At 37.1% G+C, this 15,563-nt stretch overlaps 1 protein-coding gene across 1 annotated transcript; it reads right to left on the reverse strand.

The window, feature by feature from the left end:
- Positions 1-11,115: 11,115 nt before the first annotated feature.
- LOC105056919 (probable WRKY transcription factor 49) lies at positions 11,116-14,576 on the reverse strand. The gene is made up of 3 exons (XM_010939290.3): positions 14,234-14,576; positions 13,979-14,122; positions 11,116-12,716 (listed from the first exon to the last, which is right to left on the reverse strand). The coding sequence occupies exons 1-3, from the start codon at positions 14,524-14,526 to the stop codon at positions 12,143-12,145; spliced, it is 1,011 nt and encodes a 336-aa protein (XP_010937592.1). The 5' UTR covers positions 14,527-14,576; the 3' UTR covers positions 11,116-12,142.
- Between the last annotated feature and the right edge of the window lie 987 nt (positions 14,577-15,563).

Below are 15,563 nucleotides of genomic sequence, written 5' to 3' on the forward strand. Positions count from 1 at the left end.
TCGATTAGTTTGTGTGTGTTTAGCATCTTTGCTCTTTTTCTTGTTAGCAGGAATCTTACTCTCAGAACGATGAGCTTGAGACTATGACACGTAGGTTTCTTTTTCTTTTTCTTTTCTTCGATGTCAAATAATGTGTACCATATTGCTTTTACCATCATTTTGCGCTACATTTTGTATCTTTGGTGAATTATAGAATCACTACAAGTAATATTTTCACGATCAATTTACCTTCTATGAGGTCCTAACTTTTTTGAAATTGCCTATGTTTTTGAATGAACATAACAAAAATGAAAAATACAATAAACAAAGAAGTATAATCCACTTGCCTTTTTTCCGTTTGTTGTTTGTCTCTAGCTTTATGGATTGTCTTCGCTGGTGGTTCCTAGCAAGGCCTATCTTGCTGTTTCGCTGTCTACAGTCAATATATGCTTCTTTGGATGCTCGTACAAACTCCATCCAATAACATTTCATAATGATGTTAGTACAAAGGGACCTTCTTCATTATAGCTGCCATCATTTTGGCACTAAAAAATGACATCGAGAATAAATTGGACCGGGGAAAAAGGTTAATTCCTAGTGACATGAGTGATGTAGAAGCAGTCCATTTGGGATATGGAGGAAAGATGTCCTGGATCTTGTCATATGCTTAAGTGCACCTTTTCTTCAATTTGATACATGGATTAATAAGAAGCAAAAAATCTATTATTCTAGTTTAGGTGGAGGGAAGATGGTTTTTTTGAACCTGCAGGCATGGAGACAATCAAGCAAACATAAGGAGAAGGCAGTGTTCTGGATGTCCGCTGCCATTCAAATATTGAGATTATAGATCCTAGAGTTTGAAGACCGAGATCTTACGTATATTGTAATATAAGCTTCTCAGAAATAACTTAACCTTTGTCAGCCCATTGCCTCTATAAAGATTTTGTACTTAAGGAAACTCACCTCTCTCGCCTTTAAGAAAGGAACCAGAAAATACAGCACATTTTTCAGTTTACATAAATAAAAAAAAAAAAAGAAAAATGTTGGATCAGATGGGATAAAAGTCATTCATCCTTCTATCCATTCCTCTGCTCTAAAATGTTGACTTTTCTTCTTCTCCACTTTAAGGAAACAAAAGAAGGGAAAAAAAAACCTTCAGGTTTGAGGTAAGCTATAACTTTTGCAGAAGCCTACAAAGCTGACCCCTTTCTTGTTCACTACGTTTTGTTTTTAGAGCAAGGGGTTCCAACTTAAGAGAGCAAAAGCACTTTTGGTGTGTGGAGTCTTTAAGTCTAGAGATATATCTAGGGGCTCTAAGTCAGACATGTGAGGACAGGATGACACAACATGGTTAAATGATACATGGTGCTATAATTGTTGCATTATTGTTCCATACAAGAGGCTGGTGTATGTGATAATCAACTAGAGTGGTAATGATGGTTTGTTTAGGTTAATGCTTTATGATAGCACTAATAAATATTGATATTGTTATGATGGTAAGGGGAGTTTAGGGATAAAAACAGATTGGCTATCGATATACTACTGTGTGTATCCATTTTTATTTGATGCTTTTGGATATGGATGCAGAATATTAATTGGATACTGAAATTCATGTCCATGTTTGTTTTAATTGCATATGAATACAAGTCAGAGTTGACAGTACTGATATACAAGTATATTTAACTTGAATGATGAAATTTTATGAACAATCAAATCAAAGATATCACTCAGTGGAAAGTAAATTAAAGACGTGTGAGTATTGTCCCTCGTTTCCATGTTTGTATCTGCTTTTTTTGGCAGAATATTAGTCAGCTGTTGGAATTTGTATTCATATCCAGATAGATTCGGATATAGAAATAGACACGGGATGGATATTATCCAGTCCATTTTCACCCCCAGTGAAGTGTCTTATTAAGATGGAAATTTTATTTGACATATTAGAAATCAGAAATTTATTTATAGTCAGAACAATCCTATTGTTGCTTTAGGTAGAAAGTTTGGATTATCAACAATTTAGAATTATTGTATACTTTGTCCAGTGTGGTTATAACAACCTAAGATACATTCTCTCTCTCTCATACTCTGTGTGTGTTGTGAGTCTAGAAGTGCCAATGAGGAATCCACTTCCATGACACATTAATAGATGTGGCAAGCAATTATTAGTGGCATTCAGAGTTTTTATTGAGTTGATGATACGATTAGCATAGATAAAGATTTGTTGGTGCCATATTTCTCTATAAGCTCTTTTTTCCTGATTTATGTTTGGACCACTGCATCTCTGTTGTACTGTTTTGTGTTTAGTGTATAAAAGTCATAAACTCATGACATCTGGGAAGGTTAGCTTGAGGCTGAGTTCACCAAAAGGCTTTTAATCTACATGATCCATAAGCCAATATGGATAAAATATGACACGCTGGTGTAAGGTTTGTGTGCAAGTGGAATTGGAGCCTTGTCCCAGCATCAGTGCATGTAATGGTTGATAGTGCTGTCCTATATTAGATATGGACTAGTAGGTGTCAAAAGCTTTCCTTTTCAATGAATATCTTCATACATGGTACTTCCGATGCATGTATTTTTGGCTAGCATCCTTCTATGCAGCACATTGAAATTGAAACCCACTTGTGACAATACCTCTTTGCAATATGGCCATCATAACACGGTGTATTGACAGTAGCATCACCGGACCAAAATGATAGGATAACTTACATGATAAAACATTCTTGGAATAGGTAGATATAAGAACTGCCTTCCTAAATTGACTAATGGAAAGCATCGCTTAACAACCAACCACCAACATAAATACTTATGGGACACTGGTTACTGAACTGCCTTTCTTTCGTCCTGTCCATCCATGGGAAAAGATACTATGGTAACTTAGAACTGAATGCACCATTCATATACTCAATCTCCCACTCTGTTCATAAATAAAAAAAATTAGATAAAGGGCTACTCAACGTTATTGAATGGTGATTTTTAAAAAAGTGTGCAGTTTGCTGTAGGTCTGTGAGGCTCCACTAATTGGTGTACAGCTGAAAAGTACTGATATTTGCTGACAAATCTTATATGACTTAAGATGAGCCAATGATTTATGCACCACTTGCATATGTACAGACTAAGTAAGCTTCTTTTGGCAAGCTCAAAACAGAAAAATGCTTGTGCATCAACATCTATTCATCTTATTTTAATTAGGGATAATTAGCAGGCATGTTGTGCAATTCAGTTGTGCATCTTCTAACTGGGTGTCTAGTATTGCTGTATCATTAATTATTTTTAACTGGTGAGATACATCAGGCTTGTTGGCATTCGGCTTAAAAATGAACTTGATTAGGTATGTGCTTGTTGACCAAGGCCAGCAAATAATTTGTTTGTGTTACCATGCTTGAGTGATTATGCAATCTCCTTGCCTTTGTCATCATAAGATTGGCTTTATCCATAACTTTAATTTCTACCTAGTAGTGATAGAAAGTCTTAGATTCATAAAAAGTTGGGTTTCTGTAACAGCCCAGGTTCTTGGGCCTGTAAATCCTTGACGGCCCAACGAAGGAAAAAAAAAAATTTTAACGGAAGGAGGAAGACTCCTAATTCTTCCTCTCCGTTTCCGATGAAATCGGACTCAAGGAGTCCGGCTAGGGTAGAAGACCTTCCCTATAAAATCCTCCTTCCCTCCCTTAAGACTCTCCACCGGCGATCTTCGAGCTTGATCTCTTGATTTCTTCTGTTGAAGCCGTGACCTCTCATACTCGTGCTCGCCGGAAATTGGAGCCAACGATGCTGCTGAAGCTTGAGGTAAACCCTTTTCCTCCTTCCTCTCTTCCTTCCCCTCCTTTCCATGGCCTCGTGCACCCTCGCCAGCCGTCGGGATCGTCGGAAAATTCACAAAACATCATGACCCTGTTTTGCTCTGTTCGAACGAGCCATCTTCCTCTCTTTTCCGGCCACCGACATCGCCGTTTGCGGCGTCTCACCCCTAGGATAGGACCTTCATCCCTCTATCCCTCTTCCTTGAAGGTCTTGGCCGTCGGTGACCGGCCAATGATTGGAAAATAAAAGAAAAAGTAGCGATCCCCTGTTTTTCCGATCTCTTCTTGATTTCTCACCGGTCGAACCTTGCCGATGGCCATCCCTTGCTCCACCGCTGCCTCCATCTGCTGCCGGACCTCTGACGAAACCGTCGCCCTCGTCGGAGCCAAGCTGGAGCCCCCTCGTCCGTCCCCTGTTTCGGCCCAAGGGAGGCCGCGGGAAGAAAAGGAAAAAGAAAGAAGAAGAAAGAAGAAAAAGAAAAGAAGGAAAAGAAAAAGAAAAAGAAAAAGAGAAAGAGAAAAATAAAAATAAAAAAATAGAAAAATAGAAAAAAAAAGAGAAAAGAGAAATTTTCTCTCTCTCCTCGCTCTCCTTTTTCTCTCTTTCCTCTCTCCTCTCTCTACCTTCTCTCTCCATTTTCTCTCTCTAGATTCTCTCTCTATTTTCTCTCTCTAGATCTTTCTCTCTTTTTATGAATTTATCTTCTAGTCTTCTCTCTCTTTGATTTCATCACAGACCCCAGGATAAACTTGAGATGAAAATAAGATGATCTGAGATTGCTCCGAAATTCGTGCAGTAGATCTGATCCCAGCTCGATCTTATTCGAAATTTATAATATTTGATTCATATTGAGTCACCCTGATAGGACCTCTGATGATCTCGACCATGATTGCCTCATTTGAAGGATATGAAGATTCTCTCTCACTTTCTCTCTCTACTTTTCTCTCTAGAATTTTCTCTCTCTTCATGGATTTTCTCTCTCTAAAAATCTTATGGATCAGTGGAGGATCCAGATACTTAGACAAATCCTAATTTTGGTTAATTCTAAGAGAGGTCCTAGATTTGTGTTATTAGGATCGATTATCGATAATTTTCTCCATATATAATTTTTATATTTGATCAGGGTTACGAAGAGATATGATTGTCTACATAAGATGTCAAGTAGAATATTTTGTTAAAAAAATTCATAAATTAAAGAACATTGATTTCTGTGCTTGGATTAGTCATCGATAAAGGTAAGAATCCCTATACATGATCACCATTATATATATGCTATTTTACTGTTGGTCTTGCATTATTGGTTTTGCGTCGTCGGATTTGAGATCGATGAATTTATTATATCTGAGATATTATTATTTGATTTTGAGCATGAGTATGTTATGTCAATACATATGTATCAGAGATTGATGGCATGATTATATGGATATGACATATCTGAATTGATCATAATGCAAGTCGGAATTAATTTGATGAAATCAACACATAATGATTAAATGAAAAGAAAGAGATATATGGTATGGACTAACCTTGTCATGTGGAACAGCCGGCCAGGAGCTTATGCCTGGGACAACCCGCCAGGAGCTTATGCCTGGGAAAGCCCCCACTGGCTTACAGATGGATCAGTCGGTCAGGAGCTCATGCCTGGGACAGCCCGTCAGGAGTTTATGCCTGGGACAGCCTCTCACGGACTTTCGTACGTGGGACAGCGGTCAGGAGCTCATCCTGGGACAGCCTTGAAAAGCTTTTATGTGGAAATTGATTCGGATGATGACTGAGGTATAGACTTGGATAGTCCAGAGCCAGAAAGAAAAAGGTTAAAAATCATGTGATTATGAAAAGAGAAATGAAAGATAAGACAGAAATAATTGTTGAATAAAAGTATTTTATCTGTTAACATATGATGATGCATCTATTTTAACAAGACATTAAATTTATGGATGTTTGCAGTATTCTGAATATTGAACATAAAATTTTATGTTTTATTGCTTATTCTTATTTTCAGATTATATTACTATATCAGTGTGATATGAAAATTCTTACTGGGCTGTAAAGCTCACACCTCTTCATCTTTTTTTTCTTTCAGAGATATAGGATGCTCATGATTGGCTATGGTATTGGATTGTGGGTGAACAGATGTGTAGATAGAGTGTCATAGTACCTAATCAGAGGATTGAAGAAATTTAATTTGTAATTATGCAAGTTTTATGAATTATTATTGAAATTAAATATTATGGTTGATAAGGTTGTAATGATTTAATTTGGCCTTCCATATTCTTTAAGGCTTGCTCTAAGGAGTGTGCGGCCATCACGTATCCGATCTGAATGTTGGATTCAGGGCGTGACAGAATGGTATCAGAGCTTAGGTTATGATCATTGGAGATTACGATATAAATGATTAGGATGTGATAGAATAATATCAAAGCTTAGGTTTAAGATCACTAGAGATTATGAAGAGATATTAAAACTTTATGTAAGATCAGTAGGATGTGACAAAGTGGCATCTGAGCTTAGAGCTTAGGTTACGTTCATTTGGAGACAATGATACAAGTGATTAGGATATGACAGAACAGTACTAGAGCCCAAGTTTAAGGTCACTAGGGATTGTCATATAAGTGATATCAAAACTTTGAGATTATAATCAATAGAGTATGATAGATAATATCAGAGTTTAAGGTTATAATCATTAAGGATGTAATAGAATGATATTATAGTTTAAGTTATGATCATTAGAGAATATGATTGAAGTGGTATTTGAGCTTAAGATTATAATTATTTGAAATTATGACTTTAGTGATATTTAAACTTAGGTTATGATCATAAGGAACATGATTGACATAAAAGAAAGGAATCAATATTTGGATTTTAAATCAATAAATACTATGATGAAAATTTATGTATAAGTGTATATGATGTCTAAAATAAAATTGATGAGTACATATTGGATTTCAATTAGTAAGGTTGACCTAAGTATGAGAAGAGTTGACCTTAGAATGAAGTGCAAGGTATTGATAAGTTATGTTGAGTATACTAGATGATTTTAAAATGTTAAACTTATATGATTGAAGATCATGATACTTTTTCTAATTTCGATGATAATTATCTGAGCATTATGAATTTTGGACTTATCAAAAGAAAGTTAATTAGGGTATGGTCTAAGAAGAAATTACATCATATGAGAGAGAAATATTTTTGAGCATTGAACCTATAAGAGGTCATATATGAAACTCAATTTAGATGAAAAAATATACTTAAATTTTATTATGAGAATATGAGATACACATCTTGGTAAAATCTTTGGTTACTCAAAATATCATATTCTGAATATGATTTCTTGATCTTTCAAGTTGCATTGAATTTCAAATCAAAAGCTTACTTTTCTAAGTGGATCAAAAATATTTTGATATTATTATTAAATTAAAGAAGAAAATTTATTTTGTCAGAGTATGATATACAGGTTATGATGAAATCTTTAATAATTCATATTACCATCTTTGGATTAGATTTTTTTAAAATTTTTTTTGTGATTGTTGAAGATGGTGAAGTATATTAATTATTCAGGTCAAAGTTCGGATTTCTGAATTGAACTAAGATATCTTGCTAGTGTTAAATTTTGAATGACTTATACAAGGGATAAGATTTTGTATGGATTTATCGATTAATATTAAGGATTGTGATGAAGAAAGTTCTACAAGAAATTATCAAGTTGATTCTACTTACAAGGATGTTGGCTTGAGTTCTTCTAGTTTGACAAGTTGGAATTAATTCTTTTAAAAAGGAAGATTAATTTGAAAATTATCTAAATGATTGTAAGGTAAATCTAAGATTAACTCTAATTAATTTCAAATATGTTAGATTTTTGAAGAGTGATGAAGCTTATACAATGATTTCAAATATAGGAAGTGGATCAAGATTTAATTTTAATGTGCTATGCCCAACAGATAGTAAAGATAAAGAAACTTAAAGTTTTGCTCTAAATTTTATATGAAATTTGAAAGTTGGATCTACCTTTGATTGATCTAACATACAAGGATATTTTATCTTTGATAGACCTATATAATTTGATAAATTAAAATCAGAGTGTGCAGCAAAAGTATGGTTGATTAAATTGATTAAAAATATTAATTTTCTGATTCAAAAGATATTATGATGGAATACATTAGTTGTAAATAAGGAAGGATTTTATCGATAATAAAAGAATACTATAGATCTTAATCTAATCTAATCATAGCCGGATAATTTTTATCAGTAGGTTATTTTATTACAGATAATGCCAAGAACCTTAGACATCTCAAATTTATTATTAACAGCTTGATAATTCTGTTATTAGTTCAAACTTAGAATGTCTTGATATAGATCTCATATTTTTTTAAATTTAATATTGTTACTCGAACTGATATAGAAGATTGAGGTTTTCTTAAGATAAGAGTCTACATATAAAATTTGTTGGAAGGTCGAGAGAAGAAAAAAAATCGATGATTGTAAAGAGTATCCGATGTTTGGCCTTTATTTATTCTATTATAGGCAGTTTGAGATAATTATGAATTTCGAGTGGAATGTATTGGAACAAATAACTGTGGTATGTTAATACAAGTCTAAAATATTACTATTCTTCAAAAAAAAAAAAAAGAGAACCAGTATGAAGAGAATGAGTTTGAGACCTCACATAATTTTATTATATCAAAATCTTGTGAAACAAATATTATGTAAGGCAGACTATTAAAAGCTTGAGAATGACATGAAGAATGTATATTTTGAAATATATATCTCAAATGACATAACTTAATTTCGAGGACGAAATTTTTTAAGGGGAAAGATTGTAAAGCCCAGGTTCTTGGGCCTGTAAACCCTTGACGGCCCAACGAAGAAAAAAAAAATTTAACGGAAGGAGGAAGACTCCTAATTCTTCCTCTCCGTTTCCGATGAAATCGGACTCAAAGAGTCCAGCTAGGGTAGAAGACCTTCCCTGTAAAACCCTCCTTCCCTTCCTTAAGACTCTCCACCGGCGATTTTCGAGCTTGATCTCTTGATTTCTTCCGTTGAAGCCGTGACCTCTCATACTCCTGCTCGTCGAAAATTGGAGCCGACGACGCTGCTGAAGCTTGAGGTAAACCCTTTTCCTCCTTCCTCTCTTCCTTCCCCTCCTTTCCATGACCTCGTGCACCCTTGCCGGCCGTCGGGATCGTCGGAAAATCCACAAAACATCATGACCCTGTTTTGCTCTGTTCGAACGAGCCATCTTCCTCTCTTTTTTGGCCACCAACATCGCCGTTTGCGGCGTCTCATCCCTAGGATAGGACCCTCATCCCTCTATCCCTCTTCCTTGAAGGTCTTGGCCGTCGGTGACTGGTCAATGATTGAAAAATAAAAGAAAAAGTAGCGATCCCCTGTTTTTTCGATCTCTTCTTGATTTCTCGCCGGTCGAACCTTGCCGCTGGCCATCCCTTGCTCCACCGCCGCCTCCACCTGCTGTCGAACTTCTGATGAAACCGTCGCCCTCATCGAAGCTAAGCTGGAGCCCCCTCGTCCGTCCCCTGTTTCGGCCCAAGGGAGGCCGCAGGAAGAAAAGGAAAAAGAAAGAAGAAGAAAGAAGAAAAAGAAAAGAAGAAGGAAAAGAAAAAGAAAAAGAAAAAGAGAAAGAGAAAAATAAAAATAAAAAAATAGAAAAATAGAAAAAAAAAAGAAAAGAGAGAAATTTTCTCTCTCTCCTCGCTTTTCTTTCTCTCTCTTTCCTCTCTCCTCTCTCTACCTTCTCTCTCCATTTTTTCTCTTTAGATTCTCTCTATTTTCTCTCTCTAGATCTTTCTCTTTTTTTATGGATTTTGTCTCTCTAGAGTCTTTCTCTCTCTCTTTGATTTCATCACAGACCCCAGGATAAACTTGAGATGAAAATAAGATGATCTGAGATTGCTCCAAAATTCGTACAGTAGATATGATCACAACTCGATCTTATTCGAAATTTATAATATTTGATTCATATCGAGTCACCCTGATAGGACCTCTGATGATCTCGACCATGATTGCCTCATCTGAAGGATATGAAGATTCTCTCTCCACTTTCTCTCTCTAAAATTTTCTCTCTCTTCATGGATTTTTTCTCTTTAAAAGTCTTATGGATCAGTGGAGGATTCAGATACTTAGACAAATTCTAATTTTGGTTAATTCTAAGAGAGGTCCTAAATTTGTGTTATTAGGATCAATTATCGATAATTTTCTCCATATATGATTTTTATATTTGATCAGGGTTACGAAGAGATATGATTGTCTACATAAGATGTCAAGTGGAATATTTTGTTAAGAAAATTCATAAATTAAAGAAGAACATTGATTTCTGTGCTTGGATCAGTCATCGGTAAAGGTAAGAATCCCTGTACATGATCACCATTATATATATACTATTTTACTGTTGGTCTTGCATTATTGATTTTGCATCGTCGGATTTGAGATCGATGAATTTATTATATCTGAGATATTATTATTTGATTTTGAGCATGAGTATGTCATGTCAATATATATGTATCAGAGATTGATGGCATGATTATATGGATATGACATATCTGAATTGATCATAATGCAAGTCGGAATTAATTTGATGAAATCAACACATAATGATTAAATGAAAAGAAAGAGATATATGGTATGGACTAGTCTTGTTATGTGGAACAGCCGGCCAGGAGCTTATGCCTGGGATAGTCCGCCAGGAGCTTATGCTTGGGACAGCCCCCACTGGCTTACAGGTGGATCAGCCGGCCAGGAGCTCATGCTTGGGACAGTCCGTCCGGAGCTTATGCCTGGGACAGCCTCTCACGGGCTTTCGTACGTGGGACAGCCGGCCAGGAGCTCATCCTGAGACAGCCTTGAAAGGCTTTTATATGGAAATTGATTCGGATGATGACTGAGGTATAGAATTGGATAGTCCAGAGCCAGAAAGAAAAGGTTAAAAATCATGTGATTATGAAAAGAGAAATGAAAGATAAGACATGAAATAATTGTTGAATAAAAGTATTTTACCTGTTAACATATGATGATGCATCTATTTTAACAAGACAGTAAATTTATGGATGTTTGCAGTATTCTGAATATTGAACATGAAATTTTGTATTTTATTGCTTATTCTTATTTTCAAATTATATTACTATATCAGTGTGATATGGGAATCTTACTGGGCTGTAAAGCTCACACCTCTTCATCTTTCTTTTTCTTCTCAGAGATACAGGATGCTCATGATTGGCTATGGTATTAGATTGTGGGTAAGCAGATGTGTAGATAGAGTGTCATAGTACCTAATCAGAGAATTGAAGAAATTTAATTGGTAATTATGCAAGTTTTATGAATTATTATTGAAATTAAATATTATGGTTGATAAGGTTGTAATAATTTAATTTGGCCTTGCATATTCTTTAAGGTTTGCTCTAAGGAGTGTGCGGCCATCACGTATCCGATCTGGATGTTGGGTTCGGGGCGTGACAGTTTCAATCTGACCAACCTGGTTCCAGAATAAACTTTGACTTGAACCTTGCATTATATTATTTAGGGTGGGTTCAGGTCCATGTTTGCATCGATGGATAAAAGTTGGGCTGGTGTTTCATTTTCCCCTTTGACCTGGATCTACTTTGCAAATTTCTGCGATGCATTATATTTAGGTATCATCGGTCTGGAACATTTTGGCTAGAACCAACCTCATCACTTTATGATAAGGCTTCAAGTTTTGATTCTCAGGCTGGGTGAGTCAGATCCTGGTTCATGTCATAAGTGGGAGTGATCTAAGTTTGGTTAATGTCTAAGTGTTATATTCACATATTCCGTGTATTCTGAAATTTTCTCCCTTTTCATACTCCATGCATTTTACGGTAATATGGTAGTTGGGAGGTCATAAATTCCCTGTTTCGGGTTTGATCTTTATTGAAAATCCTTATCATAGATGGTAGAAATTTTGATCCATCATTTAAACCTTCTAAGCTATTGCAATTTATCTGCTTTTATTCCCTCCACTGTCATTTCTTGAACTTGGCCTTGATCACCAGGGAGGGGAAAAAAGGAAAAGAAATTAGTGTTGGGAAATCCTTTTGGTATAATATAAAAAGTTATGAAGAATTAAAAAGGGAAAGGTAAGCAGAGATCCCTGCAGCAAGAAAATACACAATATTTATGATGTACATAAAATTAGGCTTGAATATTGTTCATTGAGTTTGCGATGTTTCCTTATTATGCTGTCATATCCAATGGCTGAAGTATTACATGGTGTAAAAGAGGACTGGAGCGACTATGTTTTACCCATGCAGTTCTAAGCCAAAGTATATACTTCTAGCTATCTAATTACCACTTACGTGACATTATCTTTGTCCTTTTGACTACCAGTTTCCATTCAGATAATGCTAGAGAGTATTCCCACATCAAGGTAAGAAGAAATGGGCGTCCAAGAAAGGGAGGAATAAGATGGAGAAGATGCTGGGGATGAGGAGCGAGGATCATAGGAAGAGGTGGTTGAATTGGATGGCTTTCTCACCAACAATGGTACTACATCTTCCAACAGCCCTTGTGGGCTCTGCATGAGATCATCAAGAAACCCCTGCTGCGAAGTGTCCTCTCGGACCGGACACTGCACAACTTCTTCCAGAAGCCTTCCTTGTGGGCTTTGGCCTCCACTGATCCAAGGCTGCAATTGATTCTGCTCCATTATGGATGAGCTCCATGCTGTGTTCTCTGTAACCGGGCAATCAGCTACTTGGGTCTGCATGCTCATGGATTGGATCTTTGGTTTCTTAGACAGATGAAGGTCAGCAGCTGAGGAATCCTGGGTTCGGGATAGGAAGAAGTGCGAGTAGGTATAGTGAAGGTGGAGGCCTTCATAGGTGACAATGAACGTCTCTGGATCGTCCATCGACCTCTCCACCTGCTTCTTGGCATTGCATCTTGGGTTGGTGCACCTGTAGTAGCTCCTGTCCACAAAAAAAAAAAAAAAAAAAAGGAGCGATCATGACAGTGGTACAAAATTTTGGGGATATTGGTGGCATTTTTTGCGATGCTTGGTATGTACACTTGCTTGTTGCTGTATGAAACTTCTCCAGGCAAACAAAATGGCAGCATGTGGCAAAAGGTTTCGATCAGGGGGCCTTAAGCAAGTTCTGGTGAATTTTTATTTCGTTTAGGCGTATATTTGTCGCATTTGGAAGCAGGTCCGCTGAACAGCCTTTAATTTTGTACGTAGGTTGGCGCGGAAGGATCCAAAAATAAGGCAGAGCATGCGTTTGAAGGGAAACTAAAAGGAATGTATTCAGAATGGGCTGGCGTCCAATTCCAGGGGGTAGGTGGGTGTGGGTTATTTATGCGTTTTACCCGGAAAGGGAGGGATTTTTTAGGAAGGAGATAAAGCATCCAAGCGTGGAAAGTGATGGTTCCACTCATGGTGCACCTAGTTATGTATATTTTTTTCATTTATGGAAATTAAGTGCAACTATAAGTGATCTCCTTGTGTCATCGGGAATTCTGGGTGCAGAATATTATCAAAAAAAGAGAATTCTGTGTGCAGAGAAAAGATAGGAGCTTCTTAAATTGCCGGTAGTTTTCTTTTCGGTGATTCTGGGTTGCTGAAAATTTGTTCCTTGTAAGAATGTTCATCCAACAGTAAAATTTAGTACATTTAGGTGGTAGGGACATGCCTGTCATTGTCTCTAGGAGCTGTTCATGTCAAACTTTGGTGGGGGCTTTGTCTGTGTCTTGAATGGTGGATGCTAGGTGCTCAAAATTTTAGAGACTGATGTGCAGATACGTACCTGCGAATTGGAAATGAAAATTACTTGGAAGGGTAATGATCATGTTAAAATTACTTGGAAGGGAAATGAATAATGTTCTTTGTTTCTGAAAAGACTATTTAACGTTATTGTTTCTACATTTTTTTTTTTTTCTATTCTCTCTCTCTTTCCCTATTTACCCTACGGTGGAAGAGGAAAAAAAGCAAATAGCCATTATTTTATATTCTGAAAGAAACTCGATGGATTGACATCATTGGATTGCAAAATTTATTGGAGGAGAATTACATGGCAGCAGGGGGTAGAAAAGAAGCAGCAGCAAGACAGTATGGAAGAATGCAGTAAAACAGAGTAGTCCTCGACGACAACCTTAGTCCTCTGAATTTTAGGGAAACAGCGAACGCATTATCAGCATTTTTAAGAGTAAGTTCGTATGAGACACAAGAAAGAACCTCGGATTAGGACTGTTCTTGATGGATTTCTGCCCATACTTCCTCCACTTGTAGCCATCATCAGCAGGCCCATTCTGGGAGGTCTTGATCCTTAGAGTATACTTACTCTCCATCTTACCCAATCCTTTCTCTGGTAGTGAGATACTGCAAGAACGGTCGCAAATAGATTGCCAAATAAACGCAAAAGATTAAAGCCTACAACGAACCAAGACAAGAACAAACTTCTAATGAAGAAGAAAGGCTTCACGAACATACATGGGTCGGGAACTGCCATGGCCATCTGGCTCACCACTCTGAAAGGTTTCAGATTGTGCACTCTCGATACCACCAATTGTCGGGCCGGATGAGTGGACCCTTGAGATGAGCTTGTTGATTATGGATTCACTTCTTGTATCTGGTTCAGGTTCTGTGACGTTGGGCGAGACGAAGACAGGTATAGTGTCATCAAGGAGCTCTCTCACAAGCTCCTCGCCCAAACTGTCGAGCCAATTGGTCTCTGATTCATCTACTTCTTCCATTGGATTTGAAGTGTAACAAGATAGGCTCATAGGAGTGACGAAGAGATCGGAGCAGAGGAAGGGAGAAACAGGGAGGCTTTAACCGTGCATCGTTTTCATGCAAATGCGGAGGCTTATAAAGCGTGAAGCGTACAGAATTTACCAGCTTCCTATATACCCTTAACTCAGTACTTTCAACATTTTCCTTCTACGTTTTTTTTTATTGGTTGTGGATCTGATGGGGTTAAGATTAGACTTTAGAGACCATATATGTTAACCAGAACCACCTGATCCACGATTCCCGTTTTCAACTAATGCGAAGGTCAACCACTACGGTATGATGGATGGACCGTCTAACTAATGCATGCGCTCTCACCAAATTATATATTTCTGTGGAATCCAAATCAGAGCCGTTGGCATAATGGAAAACAGTCGAATATTGGATCAAGAGAGTGAAGATCAGGGATTGCATAGTTAAATGCGTGGAGGTGAGACACTATATCGCTTTCATGTGTGCACGAATTGTATTCCTGTGAATATTATCCTACAGTACAGTCGTAGGGACATGGCATGTCTCTTTCCTATCTATCTACAACTACCACACCACAGGAAGCGACCCTCAAATAATTTAGTTCTCCTACCTAACCAACCTCCCTCCATTGTGACTAATGCATCAATTCCCCCAAATACTCCCCAATAGAAGCCATATAAGACTTTGCACCCCAAGCATGAACAGATGAAGGCATAAGGACAAGAGTTTCCATCAACAGTTCCATAAATGACCGCCATGTGTTCATCTCTTCTATGGTTCTCGATAGAGCTAACAAATCGATCCACGTGGTCATGAGCAGTTCGTTGATTCTAAACCTGTTCGAGTTAAAATTAATTATGAATAATTGCCACTCAGTTAGGCTCGCTTCCGTATGTTATATTTACACAATCAAACTTGGCAGGTTGACAAACCATGCCCTCTCGAGCCATCTCTCCATTTCTTAAAGAGTATTTGGTCAGTAGGGGTTCTAAGTATAATAATCATGCAAATATCTGTGTGAGCTCCGGGATCCACCACATCGGACCAGTGAAGCCAA

The sequence above is a fragment of the Elaeis guineensis genome, chromosome 14 (assembly GCF_000442705.2).
Source record: "Elaeis guineensis isolate ETL-2024a chromosome 14, EG11, whole genome shotgun sequence".
Lineage (NCBI taxonomy): Eukaryota > Viridiplantae > Streptophyta > Magnoliopsida > Arecales > Arecaceae > Elaeis > Elaeis guineensis.